General features: G+C 38.9%; 1 protein-coding gene across 7 annotated transcripts in view; it reads right to left on the bottom strand.

Annotated features, from left to right (window-relative positions):
- The window catches only part of CBLB (Cbl proto-oncogene B), a 218,850-nt gene extending 202,185 nt beyond the window's left edge, over positions 1–16,665 (bottom strand). For 3 of the 7 annotated variants that reach the window (XR_015724219.1, XM_045785279.2, XM_045785281.2), the window contains exons 1-3: positions 16,530–16,665; positions 14,965–15,146; positions 2,007–2,257 (exon numbers count right to left, since the gene is read on the bottom strand). Coding sequence is in view for 6 of the 7 variants with exons in the window: in XM_045785279.2 (XP_045641235.1) it covers positions 2,007–2,257; positions 14,965–15,132 (419 nt within the window). In the remaining variant the exon portion in view is untranslated. The other 4 variants (XM_045785283.2, XM_045785285.2, XM_045785280.2 and 1 more) reach the window with 4 other exon arrangements.
- Positions 16,666–22,954: the final 6,289 nt, after the last annotated feature.

The raw sequence follows: 22,954 nt of genomic DNA, 5'->3' as shown, positions 1-22,954 counted from the left end.
TACAGTTATAAAACAACTTGATTTTATTAAATCACTGGTAGAACTACAAAGTAAAATACAGTTTCTGTAAACATAAACAGCTGGCCTCCCCGTAACCTTGGTCATTCTTGAAAAAACCGTAAGAAGAAATAATCACTATGATATTTCCCTACTCTGCTTCTGATACCACATGGTGATTCCCATTCCTCGTGGCAGTCCTGGAGAGCCTTGGAGCTTGAACACTAAAAGGCAAGTGAAAGATTCCCCACCTTCAAGAAGTGCACTCTGTGATCCAAGTATATTAAGTGATAAGCCTAGACTTATAATTGGGTAGACATTCATGATTATGTTAGTTTATCACTAATTTAGAAAACAAATTATAAATAAGTAAACATTTATGCCATTTTACATTTTGGCAGAAGGCTTTTCCATGCTTGATTCTGATGATTTTACTCATTCTGGGTATTGGTTTGGCGGTTATTTACAGACAAGCTCAGCATCTACACACAGATAACTGAATTTGCTATTATATAACCCTGTGTTTTATCAGACTACATGAGGCTAGCTTTTCTGACCTGAAAGAAACATTAGAGGTTTCTTGGAGGTTTTCCTATATGTAAAGAAACTAAAATCCAGAAAGATTAAGTGTCTTAAACTAAAATCCAACTTACCTATATTAAGATATTATATATTTTAATTAATATTTGTTTTCAAATGTGGAAATCTAAATATACTATCACTATTAGTGAATATTCTAGATGTATTTAAAATATCCCAGAAATGGAAAACTACTTTTCTTCATTTGATTTAAGATAGATCATGAGATGTAACATTGTAATAGCAGACGACAAACTTTAAAGGGGTGTCTCTAGGTCTGGAATCCTGGCTGTCAAGTGAAGATTCAGTTGACATCCCTTCAGTCTTTGCCACCCCTGTTCAGTTTCTCACTTAATAGTCAAACCATGAGAATCAAGCATCATCTCCCACCCACATCTATGACATGCACATATCCAGTCAAGACTGCGTGTTAAAGACACTCCCTCCAATACTAAATACTGGTGCACGGAGAGCAACAGGAATTCTCATTCCTTGCTGGTGAGAATGCAAAAACGGTATAGCCAGTTTGGAAAACAGTAGGGAGTTTCTTACAAAGCTAAACATAGGCTCACCATAAGACCCAGGAATCATGTTCCTAGGTCATTACTCAAATGAACTGGAAGCTTACGTGCACATAAAAACCTGCATACGAATATTTATAGCAGCTTTATACATAACTGCCAAAAATTGGAAGCAACCACGATATCCTTCAATAGATGAATGGATCAACAAACCGCGGTACATCCATGCAACGGAGTGTTATTCAGTGAGAAAAAGAAATGAGCTACCAAGCTACAAAAAGACAAGAGGAACCTTAAACACATATTGTTAAGGGAAAGAAGGCAGTCTGAAAAAGTTACATATTACATGATTTCAACTGTATGACACTCTAAAGAAGGAAAAACTATAAAGAGAGTAAAATGATAAGTGGTTGCCAAGGACTCAGGAGGGGTGGGGTGGGGGAGTCGAGGGGCAATGAATAGGCAGAGCGCAGGGTATTTCTAGGAGAGTGGAATTACTCTATATGACACTACAATGGTATATACATGACATTACATATTTGTAAAAGCCCTCAGAACTGTGCAACACAGAGTGAATCCTAATACAAATTCTGAGCTTTAGTTAATAATACTATATCAATATTGGTTTACCAATGTATTATACTATGCAAGATATTAATAACAGGAGGGTAGATGGGAACTCTGTACTTTGGAGTAAGTTTTCTGTAAATCTAAAACTCCTCTAAAAACTAAAGTCTAAAAAAACCCAGGGTCTCATGAAGTAGCTATTATCACGAAGAAATTTAAGTAAAACTACAAGGTTTAAGTAATGAGAAAAGCAATTATACAAATGCAAAATTTCTTCTGAAAAAAATACATGGTGACATTTATTCAGTGAAGCAAAAACAATAAAAGCTGAAGCATTCTTACCTGTCCTGTGACTGTTCTTCATACATCCTCTCCTTGCCCTCTTTAAAGAGTCTTATTGCCCGCTTTGACTTTTTCATTAAACTATCGATGTAGATTTTAAAATATTCATTCTCACTGAGTTGGGCAAGTTTCTGGTTGTCGTCATATTTACTCAATATAAGTCGCAAATGCTGATATGTATCAGGTAAAATATCAAGTATATAGGGTGGGCTATTTTTCAACTGAAGCTTGGGATTTTGGCACAGTCTGACCTAAAAAAGAGACAAAAATAAAACATTTTCATAGGAACCACAATAATTTCTTTCATAGAAAGGTTAAGAAATTTATCAAACTACTATTTCTTCATTTTCCACAATATAAATATTGATCTTAAAACTACATCTGCAATCTACAAAGAACTGGTAAATATCTGCATCCGTCTTGACACAATTAAATCTAATTTTCTTCTCCACCCATTCATTTTTGTCACTGTCACACCTTTACTTTCCCCCTCTCAAGTTTTCATTCTCTCTTCTACAATATCCCATTGTTCATGGCTTCGTAGAACTCCAGTGTGCTAAGTACTGTATACCACTACTAGTCTCTTTTTTTTTTAATAAAAATTAGGAAATGGGCCTCTTCTGCTGGCAACCAATGTCTCACACTTAGGTATTATTTTACTACACTGAACTCCCAGTTAACTTTCTTTCATAGATTTTAATTAACGTTTTGGTATATTGTTCCTGAACCCTGAGGAGAATAAAAGAGGTGCAATTTTAATAACTGAGTTATTAAGTAGTAAACAGGTGTCAGGCCCGAACGAGTCTCTTCCCCTCCCCACATCGTATCCCATGCCTATAAACACGTGTTACATAACGGTTCAGTCATTCCATCAGGGGCCACCCAACCACCGGCGCATTTGGGAACGCCTGCAGAACTGAAAATAACTTCTGCGAAAAGTAAGGTAACCCGTCTTGTTCCTCCCCCTTGAACCAGGGTGAAAGGAACCACCCAGATAAAGAATTTTTCAATGAAACCATTAGATATGGCACAAGAGCGTACATAGTACAGAGGCACACACTCTCACGCAGAAGGGCAGCTTTCCCGAGAAGCCAGTGAGGCAGAGGCTTGACAGTCCCTCCGAGAGCTAGCCCTCTCCTAAGGCCTTCCTCACGGAGTCTTTGTAACACTTCCAGAGCAAGATATTTGAAACACAATTGGTTAAGGTTTCTGTCTTTTTCCAGTACGACTTCCCTTTCACCGCACTTAACCTCCTGCTGGGTGGCACTGGACCGGCTGTGGGCATTTTTCAAATCTGGCTGATGGGAATCTGAGTTGGAAATACATTTAGTGTGGCTTTGGTAGAAGGTGTGTGAGATGCCCAGTCACTTTCAGAGCTAGTTAAATCGTTGTCAGCCAACACAATAGAAGAATGGATTCAGGGAGACTTCAAGTGTCCATGGAGCTGCAAATAGCATGGGAGCAGGAAGATCCAATTCAGATTTGGTCACTTACAGGACTGGAAATATACATGGGCAATGGAAGAGAATCAAAGTATAAAGTGTACAGAGTCGAAATTATTCCTCTGATGTTTGTGGATTTATCAATGTTCTAAAAATTTATAACTTGTGTCTTACTTATCAATCTAAAAAAATATTCACTTTCATACCCAATTTTGTATTTGTACTTTTGTATTATTTTTTCTTTAAAAGGACTTCTCCAAATTTCAGGTTCTACAAAACATGGATTCACCCCTGAGTACTCACAGAAGTGCCCAGGCCAAATAGAAAACAGTTGAACAGTAATAGTTTCAAGAACCACAAACGCAATAAATCCAGGAAACAACAAATGAAAAAAGTATTCACACTTACTATCACACTTGTTTTAAGAAATAACTATACAATTTTTGTGGGAAGAAAAATCTGGCTCAAACTATCAAGCATCAGCCCTTAATTTAAGACAACCATTTCACACGTTAGCGGAGGGCATTATCGTATCTTCCTCCTTGTGGTTATATACAGTGTAGAAGTATCTAGCATATAGTATAGACATTAACAAATGGATATATAGATGGCTTGGTTGATTCTCTAGAATACTTCATGTACATACATATTATACATACACACACACACACACACACACAAACTGCATGATTACATTACTTCCTTATTTTCATCATTGAATATACTAGTATTCAAATCAATAATGTAAAGGCACAATGTAGATTAAATATAAGAATATTATTTTGATGCCCTTAATTTCTTGGAAAGGTAAGATGCCATAGAACTTATTAAATAATGTCAAATCACGAGAAAATTATAAAGGGGTTAATAAAGCTTTTTACCTTCTTTCTACTTTCGTGACTATGATATAATCAGAGAAGCTCATTCTGCCCTAAAGACTGATGGATGAAGTCCCAAATACGTCAATGATTTGACAAAGCCAAACAAGATAAAGTTTTTCAATTCTTAAAACTATAAAATAGTATCACAAGTACGTACAAATTTCAAAAATATCGCCAGCCACATCCTACGGCAGGCACAGTTTAATCTCAGCGACATAAAACTTGGTATAGCATGTCACAGATTGATAAATTATTAACTTGTAGTTAGGGGACTAGGAAGTTTTAAATTAATTTCGTCTACTGGTGAACATTTAACTGATAAAAAAATTCTCTCAGGTATTTTCTTCAGACATTCCAAGTAAATGTTCTTTAACAGATTATTTAAGTGTTACAGATTTCTAATTTACTATTCTCTACCTGACCTTTTTCTCATTTGCTTTATTTAAATTGTAATTCTATCTGGGAATTTATTGCTTTATTCGGTACAATTGTTTGCATAACTACTATACACCAGGTACTGAGCTATTGCCAGGAAATTACAGATGACTAGAACATACTTCCTGCCTCAAGGAGTCTGGCAGAAGAGACCTAGTTCTCTATAATTAACTTAGGAGCAATGTAATTCTTGCTCTAAGGGATCTTCGGAAAGATCCTGTCCAATCCATTCATTTTCAGATAAAGAAACGAAGAACTACAAAGATTAAGGGACTATTAAAAATCATTACTCCAACACAAGAGCCTGCATCTTTTGAATCTCAGGCTGATCTTCTTTCTAACTATATCACAATTTAATTAGAATTAGGCATATAATTAATGATCCCTGGCTAACCTCATTTACATTTTTATTTTTACACCATTTGCAAATTTCCATGAACTTCAAGTCCCATTTGTTACTTTTACAAACGTTTATGTGTCAGGCATTGTTTCAGGCCCTAGGGAATGCAGAATGAAATAAATCACAGACCTGTCCTCAAGGAGTTTTCCAGTGAAAAAGACAGATGGCTTAAAAAAGAATTACAGGAGATTTTAAGGGCTGTAATGGAAGAGAGTACAAAGTGCTGGAGGAGAAAAGCAGCAGCTCCCTCCTATCTTGACATGAAAAAGAATATCAAGAAAGGCATACCTATATTTGCAAAAGGAATATTCCAGGCCAAAGGGTATGCAAAGGCTTGAGAGGCACCAGAGAGTAGAGCAGTAGCATAAGGAGTCAAGGCAGTCATTCTAAGAGGAGAAGGCATAGGGAGCCTGCGGGTGAGTGGCACAAGTAGATTTAAAATAGGCTAGATTCCGTTCATCAGGGCTCCTGGAGGCCATGCAGTTTTCTAAATTTGCATTTGGGAAAGTGTACCGTACAATGCTGAGCTATGATATGCTGCTGAGTGTACAGTTCCTCAGCGGGATTAGTGTTAAACTCCGTGATTTATGACAGCTCCTGCCAAAAATGAATAACCCTACACCAGGACTATGACTTCTAAGCAGGTCAAATTCAATTCGATAAATATTTATTGAGTACCTGCTATGTGCAAGGAACTGCAAAAGCCAGAGAAAGAAAAATTGCTTTTCTAAAAACAGTATGTTAAGGAGAAAAATCAAGCTCACCACAAGGTTCAAGTTCAGATTCAAATGACTTAGATGTCTTCTAGAAATATCTAAGTTGCTCCCTATTGCCAACACAGAAAAGCTTCAAAAAGAACAAATCTACAGTCATATTATACAATAACGAACTTTTTAGGGCACCAACTAGCACATGAAAGGATCGGCTCATTAACAATGTTACTCTTTGCTCTTGAACTAACAGGCGAAACACTTAGTATTGAATTAGGCTACAAATTCCATTATAGTCATTGAGTCAAAGGATTTTAGAGCTAAAGAGAACCTTGGAAATCACAATGACCAATTCCCTCCTTGTGACGGAACAATACTAAAACAAAGAAATGGAATATAGCTGAGTTTACTGCTCAAAACCCTAACTGCTAGAGGTCTAGAGTTGAAAGTAAGGCACTCTCTCCATAACACTATGCAACTGCCTGTTGTATTTGTTTAAATGTGTTTAGAGATTTTTAAGGGGGCCTCTCTATATATGTCTGCACTGTTTCACATAAATAAAAATATGTGTCTAATATACACACACACACACACACTATATATACTGTATATTCACATACATTAAATATATATTTCACCATATCAAAGCAAAGGCACAAATATAAACACAGTGCTATAACAATTTTCAAAGCCATTAATTATTCTTGGAACACCTCTGCATTTAAAGATTTTCCCCACTGTGCTTTAATTAAAACTTCCAGTCAAAAGTTAACAAAGAGGTTTTAGGTCAGGTAACATATTTCTTAGGTTCACCCCAGCCCCTGAAATGTATGAAAGAAATTCTACTGAAGCAAATGGAAACTTCAACAGCGAGGAATTGTGCCTATACTATAACAGACTTTCATTATAAAGCACACCTCACTTCATGGAGGATTCAGTTATATTAAATCAAGCAATATACCCACGAAGTGAAATACCCTATTTTCAACAACAGTATGAAAAGCTTGAAAGAATCCCTTGTCTGTGCTCCTCACATAAATGTTTTCAGAGGTTCCTTATTGCAATTACTCAGAAGTATATTATTATGATAAAAAGCATCCATGAGTCCTTTGAGTTCTTCCCACCTTAATTTAGCAAATCATCCTAAGTACATAAAAGTATATAAACATATACAGTACAAAATGTAAGGAGTATAAAAATAATACAAAACTCTTTCTATATAAAATATTAATTGAGGAAAACAAGAAGGTTAGCATATAAAATTGGTTATGAATCTGGTATATTACTTAAGGTAGGATCTGGGGGCAACTAGCAAATCATTTATGGTTTTCAGTGAAGATTCCTTTAAAAGCTTTCTTTAAATACAAGCATCATTAAACAACTGACTAACTGTAACTAAAATATCAATTGTGTATTCATTTGTCCACTATCTTCCTTCCAGATTAAAGCTGATCTTCCTTAACGGTGGAGAATGTATCTCTTACTGGTCTGTTTCCTTCACCTAATGTAGAATCTTGCATACAGTAGATGCACAATAAATACTTGATGGAGGAAAGAAGGTGTAGAAGGAGGAAAGGAACAACGAACTTCTCAGAAGATAGTATTGCAAATAGGACAACCATACCTGTGGTGAATAAACCTGTCTAAGTGAGTACAAAGTTTCGAGAAGAATTTGATCATATCAAATATTAGGGGGTAAAGAGCCTTTTGATTCCCTTCCCGTGGAAAGAGGAAGAATCATATTATTCCACGGAACGGTGTGCTTGAATCTTCATACTATGAACACAGACACAAGAGTCAATCAAACCTAGGCTCTAGTGCTACCATTTATTAGCTTTGCAACTTTGGGCCAGTTTCTTCTTCTAGAAAACCCTTAGGATGTGATGAGTCTTAGAGGAGGAAATGTAAAGTGCTCTGCGCAGTACCTAGCACAGAGGTGGCACTCAGGACTTCTTAGTACTTCTTTTTTCTGTATTTTGTATTATACCACAACCTGGTAAATTGCAGATTTTGCCAACATACGAGAATTAGACCGGGGCACTGACTGCTCTGTTGAGGATCAGTAAGAGTTCTTTCAGCTCCTAGAGTTCTTCATACTACCTGAAACTCTGTACAAGTCTGGAGTGTTTTACGCAGGAAAGCAGCTAACAGTAATAAGCCCAGGTCAGTACTCCTGATAGGAATTAATACATCAGCAGTACTCGGCTGACGTACAATCTGAACAGGTAGGACATTTACCTTAATCGCTATTTTTGTTATTGCTATTGGAAGATGGCATGAATGAGCTTAACGATTGTTTAAATATTAATATGTAAAAGAGCTAAAAATTCGGTCAGGAATTTTCAAAATGCTTCCTTCATGACTAGGAAAATATCAGCAACTTACAAATACTAAAAACAATGGCAACAACAACAAACCAACCTACCCATATGCCCGAGCAGAGTAGATAAAAATAGTATTGTGGCATCATTTAAGCCACAGCGTGTTTCTAAAATGATCTTACGATACAGGAGAAGAACTTATTTCCATCTCAATGTTTTACTTATTTACCCATTTAACTGCTAAAAGACTGATTAAAATATATATTGTTATTCTATAATATATAATTTTAAAATGTGGTTTAAACATTACAAATGTAAATCACTTCCTGACAACCCAACATAAAATTTACAAATTCTCTCAAAACCCTGTTTCCTTACTTCCCTCTTCTCTAAGTAGAAGTTAGTTCTCTACCAAGGTTTATTCTTCTACTTGTTCTTAGCCTTTCCCTCCCACGTTGTAATCAGGATGACCCTTTATTATTTCTTCTTCCTTTACATTTTAAATCACTCCCTGCCTACATCCCTTCCCCTCAATGTGTGAACCTCTTCCATAGCACCATGCACACACACAGTTATGCTCTGCTCGAACCCTCAAGCCCTCTATCAGAACTTCTTTCCATTTCACCAGTTGTCACACTTAGAGAACAACTGTTAAGTTATCCACACATTCTTTTTAATCTAGCCCTACCATGTAAACGAAACTACTCTGAAAGGTCAACAATGGCCTCTACTACTGAAATTCAGCAACTTCTTAAACTTTTATCCTGCTTGGTTTTTCTCTACTTGGACTTGAATTTGGTTTTCTCAGAACTGGAAACTATCTCCTTAATTGAAGCTGTCTCTCCCCAAGAAATCAATCTGCCCTAATTCTTTTCCTACCTCTCTCATCACTGTCCTTTGCAGGATTCTCTCTCCTTCACTGCCATCTAATTATAAGTCCAACCCCACACAGACAAAATGCCAATCTCTGACTTTTCTCTGACTCTCCTCTTCTACTCTGCATTGCAAATCTCTTGATGGTCTACAGCTTGAAATACTACCCCTGCGGGCATATCTACCAAACCTGTGCCTCCAGTTTCAACTTCTCTCTTCAACTGCACATTCAACTTTCTTACTTCAAAATGGATTTCACTCTGGCATGTCAAACTCAACATGGCCAAAAACAAACTTATGCACCAGCTCCCAAGCTTCCCCTTTTTACTATGTTCCTTATCTCATTAAGAGCATCGCTGCCTTCAGGCTAAAAACCTCGAGTCACTTTCACTTCACCTTCTCTTTCACCCTCTATAGTTAAAGGGTCACTGGGACCTGTAAATTTTACCTCCAAAATGCCTCCCACGTTTGAGCCTACACTTGCTATATTGACTCTCAATTCTCCCCTTCATTATTTCTTTTTTTTTTTTTAAAGATTTTATTTATTCATTCGACAGAGAGAGAAAGACAGCCAGCGAGAGAGGGAACACAAGCAGGGGGAATGGGAGAGGAAGAAGCAGGCTCCCAGCGGAGGAGCCTGATGTGGGGCTCGATTCCAGAACGCTGGGGTCACGCCCTGAGCCGAAGGCAGACACTTAATGACTGAGCCACCCAGGCGCCCCCCTTCGTTATTTCTTGCCCAGTCTGTTTTCATTCTTCTGGATCACTACTTCTATTTTTAAGTTTCTTTGCTCTTAATCCATCCTTCGTAGAGTCGAGAGTAATCTGCCACAGCATAGCCTTGACTGTTTTTCACACTCTGCTCAAAGACTTTAACATTTCTCTTCTACCAAATAAATAAAGTCCAAACTCCTTGAAAAAGCAGAAAGCCTCTTCATCTTTCTCTACCTTACCTCCTCAACAATCTCCCTTTTCCCGCATTCCTTCAGCCTGATGTGTGCTGTACCTCACTGGAATCCAAAACATTCTTGAAAGAATGGCTGGATAACACCTCTACCAAGCTGCGTTCCTTATCGACCTTTCACCCCCAGCAAGCCATTCTCCCCCACTACAGCCTATGTCGCAGCACTTTATTTACACCCCATGACAGCACTTTCTACATCCTAGAGTATGTACACTACACTATACTACATAGAATGGAAGGGGTATTTATAAATATCTATCTTTCCATAGATGGAATTTGATAAATGAATGGTGAAATCAATAGATCGCATATAAAGCAACTCTGAAGAGAGGAAGAGTTGATCTAAAATCTGAATGGTAAAGACTTTGTAAGAGTTGAAAAGATGACTAACTGATTAAGTCTTCTGTTAAATGAATATCCTAAGTCACAAGGATAAACCAAGGCAATGTGGTAGGATTCCTTTAAATCTTTTATTTTATCAAAAATTTTTCCTAAAAGGGGAAAGGAGCAAACTTTGGGATCACTTCACTTAGCCAAGCACAAGTTCAAAATCTCAGTATTAAGCAAAACTGTTCAGACACTTGAATGTTATCATCCACCCAGGTTTAGCAGTGCCCATGATTTTGCTAACATGGAGCAACTTCACTGAAGAAAAGAAAATGCATGAAGAATAATTCCAATAAATGATATTCCCTATTCCAAGGGCCCAGGGATGGTGATATCTCAAACCCAACAAACACAAACAACAGGCATCCAAAGCCTACGTTTTATCCCACATACAATGTTTTTTCAGAGGTATGAGGAATTCATCTTAGAAAAGAATACTGCCTGTTATTTGTTAAAATAGCTGCATGTATTCCAAGCATCTTTGATTGACAAACTTTAAAATATATTACGGTTGCAGTAAAATCATAAAGATGGAGAATGAATTACACTCCAAGCTTGACAAATGTACTCGATGTACTGAGGGTAAAAGGCAGGAAAAGGCTATTTGGCATCATCACTTTTTAAATGCTTTTAGAACTCTTTCAATAATGTAATTTCAAATAAATGACAAGGACAGCAAGACAAAATGTAGGCAGGTACTCAACTTGCTTTGCTCTTTGGCATCAATTAATTCTTTTCTAATTTCCTGAACATCCATGTAAGCTCAGTACATTTAGTATCTATTAGCTGGAAAACTCTTTCTTCCATTTTCCATCACCTGGCTAAGACGCTCGTGAAAACCATGCTCAGGAACCTCACATTAATAAATCATCATTCCTCCCATACTGATTAGCAACCATTTCCTTACCCTCACCTCAGCATTTCCAGCAAGAGTACAAGAATGCTGTTCCTAAAGGTAGTGCCCAGCAGAGTCCAGACAGACGACTGTCTGAACAGTAGCCAGAAAAACAAGGAGGCTCTTCTTCACTTTGCCCCCGCTGCACTTCCCACAGGTCTGTATTACAGCCTTGTCCATACTACATGGCGATGACCTAATAAATATAATATAAATAATAAATTACCATTTATATGCCTGGCTCTGATGTTGGTGTCTGAGTTCCTTGACAGGTCAGAGGCAGAGTTATACATCTTATCTAGCTTTGTATCCCTAGTAACAAGCACTTAGTAAGAACATAGTAGGCTCTCAATAAATGTTGATTAAGTGTTTAAGAGACCCATCTCTATAATAGCTTTGGAACAGACTCCATATGTCAGGTATATTTGAACCCGGATGTGTATTCATGAATATCAAACAGGCATCCAAAGACCGGAAGAGTTTGGGGTTAGCTATTGACTTAAACTGACACATAGAGCTAAGGCCAGAAAATATGTCTAAATGGGATGCTTTGGGATATGCTACCATTCTTTTTCTCAGTAAACTTATGTTTGTTTACAAAACACTTTTCATCTCACAAAAAAACACAACTGAGCAATGACTCCCTCCTACTCTCAGTGACCTTGTATAGAAGTCTGCCCTCTGAGGGGTGCCTGGGTGGCGGTTAAGCATCTGCCTTTGGCTCAGGGCGTGATCCCAGCGTTCTGGGATCAAGCCCCACATCAGGCTCCTCCGCTATGAGCCTGCTTCTTCCTCTCCCACTCCCCCTGTTTGTGTTCCCTCTCTCGCTGGCTATCTCTATCTCTGTCGAATAAATAAATAAAATCTTTAAAAAAAAAAAAAAAAGAAGTCTGCCCTCTGAAAACATTACAATTAGTTGGAACTGGAGTCTCGGTTGACTGTTTTAAATTCTAGAGGCCAAGGAATGGTAAAACTACACACTTACTGGGTATTTCTCCTATGGTCTGAGACTGCTTCATGTCCCCTGTAAAATAAGTTCTTTTACTTTGTAGGTAGCTGCAACGTACTGAACTTAAAGTTCGCATCACATTTATCCTTCTAAGATCTGCCCTTGTTGAAGAGGCTTCCTAAAGAAAAAAATGCTAACCAAACACCTAGCCCTGCCTTTCATGTAACTACCGGTTAGACTTGAAAGTTACTATTTTCTGTTATTCACAAGCTAAACTCAGGCTATTGCTGTTATTTTATAAAACAGTTAGGTGATACGTCAAGGGATTAACTTTTGGACTCATAATAAAGATCCTGATGTAATCACCAGGACAATGTTGAGATTATGAACCACTTCCTTCACCACTGACAAAGGAAGAAAAAAAAAAGGTAAACACAAGTGAGGGATGCTTCTGCATTTCACAATTAAATAAAATATATTTTCAGTTAGTAATTATCAATGCCTTTTTATTACCGTGTGATAGAGTAGTGATAAACACCCCTTTATAGTGATTTATGTGATCTCCCTACACAAAGCCCATGGATGCATTCATAAATGAACACCACCATGTTCATTCTTGACAAATAATGAAGACGAATAGGGAAAGCCATACCAATGCACCTTTGCCAACACCCTAACCCACATTCCAGTAAGTAGAGACTTTCAGTAACAGTTTGCCTTATGAGTCCGATTCCTCAATTGGAGAGGCTAAACCCAAACCCACAAAAGGGTTAATAAAATAAACAATGGCAGAGGCTTAACTATCAAAAAACCATCTATTTTACCATAAGCCATGGTGAAATAATTAAAAGTGGGTAAAACTTATGTTAACAATCAGTTACAAATCAAAATTATGAATATATTCTTTAATTCTTTTTAAAAATAATGACTTTCTATTAACTGCAGCTCACCACTTCCTCGTATCAGTCTTTTTTATTTGCTGTGCTAACATTCACTCAAAAATGTACAAATTCTGACCACTCACAGAAGGGGGTGGGGAGGGAGAGGCAGCTCCTTGGTAGAATCTGACCCATGTGTTGCCCACTAGTATAACAGGTAAGTTAGGGAAAAACCATGCATTCCTCCTCTTATGCCCAACTAATGATTTAGGCAATGAGAGTGACCTTAAATTGCATCCTCTTCAGAAAAGCAAAGAGAGTCTTGTGCCTGCCAAATATATGCAGCTCTTCCCACTGCATACTCCTCATTCTTAAGTATCCAACGCTAAAATCCAAACCTGACCTCAAGCAGCAAGTTGCAATGTTCTGACACTATGACATCATTCTGTCTGGAGCATTTTAATATCACAATTTGAATAAATTGGCAGAAGCTTAAATAGGTCACAATGAAGCCCCAAACTAAGGATATTTATCTGGCAAAAATTTCCGGCTCTGCATTTAGCACCACCGGCCCTAGAATGGCAGGCCTATCATTCATCTATCCATCTGTACTCTCCATAAGGATAAATGAAAATGAACCGAATCTTATCACCTTCCTGTACCACTAGTACCACACCGACAGCGGCTTTTTATGGCAAGTATTCATACATGGTTACAAGCCACAATGAAGGCGACTGTTACTATACGATTTCATGGGGCTTTAGCACATCCCTACAAAGGATATTTTTTTAAACCTCCATTTCTGCAGTCACAAAAATATCAAGAGCCCTGCATCAACTAAATTCATAATTAGCCCCAAATACCTATGAAATGAAACCAGATGGTGCTACAAACATTTACCAATATACAGGGGATGGTACTACTGCTTCAAAAATAAGAACTATTAATTCTGCACAGCAGCAAGCTACATCTTAATCATATTTGTTTCATAATCTTACTTAGTAAGATAGGACACTGACAGCTAGTTTCTCAGTAGACTCCAGTAAAATATTCAGGTTGCCTAGACTTCTCAGGGTACTGACATCCAGCTTGACTTCTTCTTGTAAAATTATTATTCATCTGAAAGCAACATGCAGAAACCACAGAGGTTTCTCAGCCCCACCACCTCCATCACAAATTTTCCTTTCACAATAAACAATGTGCAATCGAAAAGGTTTCCTGTTTCAAAATGGAATAGATGAAAGAAACTAACTCTACCATTAACAACAAACAACAAAAAGTTTCTTAATGAAGATGAATTCTCACAGATGAAAATGGAAACTCTCTCAAATACTGCTTCCCCACTTAGGGACTAATCTGGTTCTTCCTCTAGTAAACATTCTCAGTGTCATGCATTGTGATTGTCGTGAGTGGTCCCTCAGAGGGCTTTCTTAAAACACTTGTTTGCACTCTTTTGTTATTTAACAGTAACACAACCTCATATAAGACAGAGCAAACATTTCCAAACCATTCTATGGCCACGTACCAACAAAGAGCAGCCAACAGTAAAAACTTTGCATATCTGAGTCATATAGAGGAACTTTGAACCTTGAAGAGTAGGACAAAAGGCAAAAAAACAAGTCTTTGCTCTGAATCCAACTTTTTAAAACATAGAGTGGATGCAAGAAAAATGGTCGATTCAAATCAAAAGACTGTTGCCATAACAATAATTATTAATTAATGGTAGCAGTAATATTAATTGATGGTACAAATAAAACCACAGAAGAAGAAACCATATCCAGGGCAAATATGGCTACACAGAGGCACAAGCATACAGAACTTACCACTTTGTCCATGAGTTTCCAAGTTTTCTCCACAGTCCTGCGATCTGCTGCTGCTTGCTTAGGAGGTCCAACTGCATCTTGAATAGCATCAATAATGCCCAAAATCCGTCCTTTTCGGGGGTTTCCTCCTCGACCACCAGGGTTTCTGCCATTCATAGAATTTGCCATCTGGAACCTTAGTTCTTTGAAAGGCAGATAAAAAAAAAAAAAAAAGTTAGTTGGTCATGAAAATGTTTACCCAGCAGAAAACTGAACAGGTTAATTTGTACCCACTACATCTTCCATCACTGAGAACAAAATCCAGGGTCCCAGGTTCAACCTCTCAGTAGCTATGAATTTGCACTCTCAGTCTGTACACACAACAAACAGTAACCTTAGATTTGCTTTTGGAGCACTAAGGGTTAAAGATGCATCCTTCTCAAATTTCACGTAGCAAAGCCTTGATTAATACCCAACTCATAACCAAAAAAAAAAAAAACATAATAAACAAAACAAAACAACAACAACTTAACAGAGGTTTCCTCCAACTAGATAAGAACACGATGTTCTCCCCATCCCTGCCTTAATCTCAATTCAATGTATACTAGAACTAAAGCTCCCAGAAAACATTTTGAGAGCTTCACTTGAAAACCTCACTTTCACTCTGTTAGATTTCGCCAAGTTATATAAACGTAAAGATTATTCTACACGAGCACAAGGGACATATCTGTTGTCAACAAAGGCTTAGGATTCGGATTTTCCCCGCTAAAGCCAACAAGTACGGACACGGGAACATGGACACACGAACACACAGTTCTTTAAACCAACGCGGTAAGGAGTTAGCCCCAAGTTAAGAGCCAAATAAACCAACAAATAACCTACTAAAAAAAGAGGGGTGAGAAACTGACAAGAGCGGGCACAGAAAGAAGAGAGTTCACTTATTTCGCTCCTTTCCTCGCGTCTCACCCAAGGGGAGTGGGGGTCCAAAGCTTTGTTTCGGGACGTCTGTGCCCCCTCCTTGTTCAGGCCCCTCCCCTGCCACTCTGGACCTCAGCTGGGGGAGGAAGGTGGACACAGAAAGGCCAAAGTATCCCCTCGCACCTCCAGCGCCCGCAGACCCGTCGGTCTCGGGCGCCCAGCATTCGGCTCCCGGGCGGACGCACCCCCACATACACACCCGGGATGTCTGCAATCCCAGCCGCCCGTCTCCCTTCACTCCCGCTCTCTCCTCCCCCGGCCCAGCCTGGGTTCCGGTCTTTAAATACCCCTCTTCCAACTGTGCCGGCGGCAGCGACAGCAACTGGAAGCCAGGGCTGTCCTCTGTACCTCCGTGGCCCGCGGCTGGCTGCCCCAGGGCCCCCTGGCCGGAAAGAAGCGGCAAGCCTCCCCAGCGCCCCCTTCCCTCCCGGCCTTTCCGCACCGTAGCTGTCCAGAGACACGGGTGTGCGCGGGTCCTACTTTACACGCACCAGCCCAGGGTGCGTGGGTAGCCCGGGTAGGGAGTGTGTGGTCGCCGTAAAAGCACGTTCCAGAGGAAGGAGCAACCCAGAGCGCAGGCCACCGAGACGGGGAAACGCAACAATTACCGTCAAGACCAATCCACACCCGCTCTCCCCTCCCGCCTGATTCTCGGGGAGGCCGCGGGACGCCGCAGCAGCACTAGCTGGAGGTGGAGACCACTCGCTGGATACCCCACCCCTGTAGGATACACACACATAGAGACCCGGGAGCGGGGCGGAGCCGGGGGGCGGGGCCGCTCGCCTCTAGGCCAATCCCACGCGCCCTTGCACTGCCCGACAGCGGGCGGCGCCAATGGGCGGGAGGCGGCCGTCCTTCTCGCACTACCACCCAGTCCACGTCTCCCACAGTACACAATGGCCCCAAAGGAAGGCCCGCTCGCGGCACGTCCCAAATAGAAAGGGACTCGGAGGGAAATGGGGGGACTGGACTCACCCAAGAAAGAAAGTGGAAAGGGGAAAGGAAATGGAAGAAAGGATGCCAGGCACTAGGGAACTGACCAATAAGGAGTGGGCGGGTAGGCGTGAGCATTGGGAGCCCGAGCCAAAGCCAACTGGGGCTAAAAGGCGGGACTTCCTGCTTCGCTCACCTTCCTAGTCTTTTGTTTCATAGCAACAGAGTAGTGGCTGAGAGGGTGTACGCTGGGCGGGTCCCGAAGCTGAAGAATTTCATCTCCTTAGGGCTGCCAAACTCTTCTACCCAGGACAGCAGCCAAACAGGTCTAAGGCATTGCTTTTTGCTGGCTGTCAAAAAACAGCAACAGTCACCCAGCTAGTTTCTAAGATGAAATATAAACCTCGCATAGAGTAAACGAGGGTTAACACCTGATTACCAACCAAAACTTCCTAAATTTCTGAGTGTATCTCTTTTACTGTTAGTTCTAGAGAGAGTGCAGATCAAACATCGGGCTGATGAAAAAGCATATAGTTGACAGTGCTGACCAAATAGTACCTACTAAACAGGCCAGAGCAGTAAAAGAACCAGACTATAGGGATTGCTAATATATGCATCACACCTTTTAATTTAGTGCAAGTTTCTGCATAAATGACTGAAGAGGAAACAGCTTTTGTATTTTGTTTGAGTCAGCTTTATATAGACTTCTCTCTGTCTTAAAAACCTTATTGTATCTGCCATTCTCTCCTAACATTTGTGATCTCTCTTCTGTGGTTCCACCACTATGCTCTTAGAAAGAACCACATCTGGCTAATCTTAAAAGGAAAAATCTGTGCTGGGACCCTTGTTTCAACAAGATCACAGATTAAACAAATGTCTTCTATTTCTTTCTACTTAACTTCAGTTAAATACCACAGGTGCTACTAACAATTGCCGAATACACTTTACACCTTAGGCTTCTCAGATGTTGTGATATTTTGTGTCTTTTAAATATATATATATATACTTATGTATATATATATATATATACATACATATTCTTTCTCTAGCCTGTTAACCTGATAAAATATTTCTCAATGGTTCTAACCACTTTCTAGCTAAAATGTTCATTTTAGTACTGTGATTACTACTGTCAAGGATCCTGAATTGTTATAATTTACTCTATAGCCCTAAATTCAGATGGTTAAATTTTTCATTTGGTTAAAACAGGCAAAACGAGCTCCTTGCAACTAGTCAGGTTCAGGGAGTAATTTTGTTTCTTGCCATTATTTCTATGCCAATAACTAAAGAGTAGTTCCTTGTTTTTACATTGAGTTTATCTATAATAGTGCTGACCTCTCCATATCTCCTCCACCCATTCATATTTCCTTTAATTATGGTGACAGTAGCTACATTTACTAAGGGGAGACTGCAAAGGGAAAAATTTATTAGGTCACCTTTTAAACAAATTCAAAAATGTATAAACTGTATAGAAGATTTTTCACCACGTAGGAAAATAGTGGCTTAAGGGAGCACTATAAGTACATTACTCATATTCACATCTGGATAAATGTAGAGTAAGTAAAAGACATGTTATAGCATGTGGCATTCCTCTTAGTTTTGCAACTGAAAGAGATGACTTAACGAGAAAATGACACTGCCTATGTTTCAAGCATATTGTACTGATACAAATTACAAGCTTTATGGGATATAGCAATACATATATGTATATATGTACACACATATATAATATACACACAATATCAAGAAATTACAGCTTCATTCTCAACTTTATAAATATAATCTAAAGTCTAAGTTAAGTTCTGACATAGCAGAGTTCCCATTTAAGCCCAAACTAGAATTCAGGATTTGGTTATCTGATTAGCTGATGGGGCAGTAGCCCTTCCTGCAAGCTGTTAGCATGAGTTGATGTTCATGGGAGAATAAAGACCTGTTGGGATAAAACTTCATACCCCAGGAGCCTCCGATGGAAACACAGAGGTTGAGTATAAGAAAGGACCACATACTGAAGGACTATAAATCCAAGCAAGTGTGCACGCACACACACACACACGCACACACACACACACACACAAATGTGTTCATAGGAGACTTAGGAGCATAAACCGTAGTACTTCAAGGCGACAGAGCTGATTGGAGAAATACTTTTCTCATTTCTACACAGAAGAAGTCAATTTCCAACACAGTGCAGTTTAACATGAATGCAGCATCCTTTGGCAGTGTGGTGATTTGTAACTTAGAGAGAACTGGGACAGAGTGTCTTCACAGGAGAGGAGTGTTCTCCTGGAAGATCCTGACCTGAGGCAGAATGGTAAAAGACCCCTCTCTAAGAGCCTTGCAAGCACCAGAGCAGCCAGTAGGTGAATAATATGAAGAGATGGATCATCAGCACATGGGAGACCCTTCCCCTAGGACTCCCAGAAAAGACTGGGAGACTTTGTGGCAGGAGTACTGAGAAATTTTGTAATGGCAACTATGACTCCTTGCAACTGGAGCATTAATATTTAACATTAATATCTGTACTCATAGGCTGGTGCCGTCTGGGGAATGTGGATTACAGTCCTGTCTTTGAACACAGGGAAATGAAATTAAAAAGAAGACAACACTTTGGAACAAATTTTTAGACTTTTTTCATTAAGTTCAATTTTTTTCTTTTCTTTTTTTCTAACTTCTCCAAATTCACAGGTGTCCCATGTGATAATAGACAGGAGTTGACTAAATAACAAAACCTTCCCCTAATTGATTTGACCCATAATAGCTACTCAAAAACAAAATACTTGTTGAATGAATGAATGAATGAATGAATGAATGAATGAACTGTTTAAGGGTATCATATAGGAAATATAAGGCTGTCCCTGTTTCTGTGCAATGGAGAATCCACTATATTCACAATTCTAAGCAAGATGTTACATTTCCTACAAGGCAGATTTTCAATGCCTCTCCTAACATAAAAATAGAAAATGACACAACACAGAAAATGAATCTTCCAGAGATTCATTTGGAATGGACACAAATTCACAGGCTAGAGAGAAATAAGAGCATTACTACCTAGTTATATTTGGGTTTAACAAGTCATTCCTTGTTAAGAGGAATAGATTTCCATCTGTCTTTAACAACACGTACTAATAGCTGGCAATAAAGGCTGGTGGATATATGGTTTCATCAGACATAACCAGACTCTTGACCACAAGTTTGGGCTCAACTGGGATTCTCCCTTAACAGTGACAGCAACAACAAAAACAAGAATGGCAAACAAGATAGAACTTTATTTCTCTCACACACACAAAAAGTCGGAAGGTAGGAATTATAGATAGGAATGGTGGGTCCACAATTTTCTCAAGGATCCAAGTTCCTATCTTCTGTATCATCCCAGGACCCAAGATATCTGTTGGTGCTCCTGCTACCACCACTGATTTTCAGACTATAAGCTAAGAAGAAAGTGAAAGGCCATATTGGATTTCAAGCTGTACTACAAAGCTGTGATCACAAAGACAGCATGGTACTGGCACAAAAACAGACACACAGACCAATGGAACAGAATAGAGAACCCAGAAATGGACCCTCAGCTGTTTGAGCAACTAATCTTTGATAAAGCAGGAAAAAACATCCAGTGGAAAAAAAGACAGTCTCTTCAATAAATGGTGCTGAGAAAACTGGACAGCTATATGCAAAAGAATGAAACTTGACCACTCTCTCACACCATACACAAAGATAAACTCCAAATGGATGAAAGACCTCGATGTGAGACAGGGATCCATCAAAATCCTAGAGGAGAACATAGGCAGCAACCTCTACAACATCGGCCACAGCAACCTTTTTCATGACACATCTCCAAAGGCAAGAGAAACAAAAGAAAAAATGAACTTGTGGGATTGCATCAAGATAAAAAGCTTCTGCACAACCAAGGAAACAGTCAAAAACACTAAGAGGCAGCCCAAGGAATGGGAGAATATATTTGCAAATGACACTACAGATAAAAGACTGGTATCCAAGATCTACAAAGAACTTCTCAAACTCAATGCACAAGAAACAAATAAACAAATCATAAAATGGGCAGAAGATATGAACAGACACTTTTCCAATGAAGACATACAAATGGCTAACAGACACATGAAAAAATGTTCAAAATCATTAGCCATCAGGGAAATTCAAATCAAAACCACACTGAGATACCACCTTACGCCAGGTAGAATGGCAAAAAATTGACAAGGCAGGAAACAACAAATGTTGGAGAGATTGTGGAGAAAGGGGATCCCTCCTACATTGTTGGTGGGAATGCAAGTTGGTACAGCCACTTTAGAAAACAGTGTGGAGGTCCCTTAAAAAGTTAAAAATTGAGCTACCCTATAATCCAGCAATTGCACTACTGGTATTTACCCCAAAGATACAGACATAGTGAAGAGAAGGGCCATATGCACCCCAATGTTCATAGCAGCACTGTCCACAATAGCTAAATCGTGGAAGGAGCTGAGATGCCCTTCAACAGATGACTGGATTAAGAAGATGTGGTCCATATATACAATGGAATATTACTCAGCCATCAAAAAGAACGATTTCTCAACATTTGCTGCAACATGGACGGCACTGGAGGAGATAATGAATGCTAAGCGAAATAAGTCAAGCAGAGAAAGACAATTATCATATGGTTTCACTCATTTATGGAACATAAGAAGTAGGAAGATCGGTAGGAGAAGACAGGGAAGAAGAAAGGGGGGGTAAACAGAAGGGGGAATGAACCATGAGAGACTATGGACTCTGGGAAACAAACTGAGGGCTTCAGGGGGGTGGGGGAATGGGATAGGCTGGTGATGGGTAGTAAGGAGGGCACATATTGCATGGTGCACTGGGTGTTATACACAAGTAATGAATCATGGAACTTTAAAAAAAAAAAGAGGCTATATTGAATAGTCAATCCCCTTTAAGCAATTTTCAGAGAACTCCCACAAATATTTCTCTTTAAAAGACAGAACTCAGTCCTATGGCCAAACTTAGCTGCAAAAATGTCTGGAAGACTATGTGCTTTTTATAATAGGAAGCAATATAACCAGACTAAAATTAGAGTTTGGCTTCTAAAGAGAAAGGGGTGAATAGGTATTGGCAAGAAACTGGCAACTCCTACCACAAAGATATTGTTCTAAGAATTAAACTTACGATTAATAAATCAGTTCTGGGAGCAAAAACTAGAGTTTCCAATGCGGGTGGAATGAGATAATGAAAATTTGGGATACTCCGTTGAAATCCAGAACATATAGATATATATATGTATAATAATACATACATAAAATGTAACATATATAAATATTTATATTATAATAAGTTACCAGTTCCTTAGCAAAAACTAGCATCTGCTATTACTAGATACATATACACTTAAAGTTTATTTTATGACGTATGTATAGTAAATGATATATAGTTCTCATTATAGCATGTGGGCTCAGTGATCCTGAGCAAGTCAATGTCATAGGGTGCAGAATGGGCAAAATCAAGTAAACCACTGCCTTCATGCATTTCTACTCTAAAGTGTTTATCAGATTAGACAGTTACTTATGTGGGGGGAGAAAAACCTTCAGAATCACTTCTTTATGATCTTCTTTCCCAGACAGTTGATTCCCAGGTCCGTCATTTCAATTATTTTCCGGAAAATGACTTGACAGTTGTTATTTGTAATAAAAAGGATTTATACTAAAGCGTTAAACATAGCTACTTCAAAGCTCAGAATAAACCTACTACTTTGCCTCAGTTCTGTATTCCTTTGTACCTCCATTGCATTGTTCGTATTTCACAGTACATTTTCCATGTTTCCCTAACACGCCTTAATTCAGAAAAATGTAGATAATTTTCTTTTCCCTCAAGAGTGTGTGTAAAGAATGTAAAATTTGATAGAATTTGTCACAATAATTTCTCTATAGTCCCTGTGTATTTTGATTTATACCACATTAATACAAGATTGAATTTTTATTTTAATTTTTCAATTAAACAAAATATATAAATTCAAAATTTTAAAGCTGAAGGGGATCTTGGGACTGATCACATCACTCAGTTTGGCAGATCTGGAAAGTGGAAAATTTGTCAATGGTGATTGAACCCTAAAAAATATAGA

This window comes from Ursus americanus, chromosome 4, assembly GCF_024610735.1.
Source record: "Ursus americanus isolate L20-20 chromosome 4, mUrsAme1.1.p, whole genome shotgun sequence".
NCBI classification, from domain to species: Eukaryota; Metazoa; Chordata; class Mammalia; order Carnivora; family Ursidae; genus Ursus; species Ursus americanus.
This window is presented reverse-complemented; position numbering and strand designations above follow the sequence as displayed.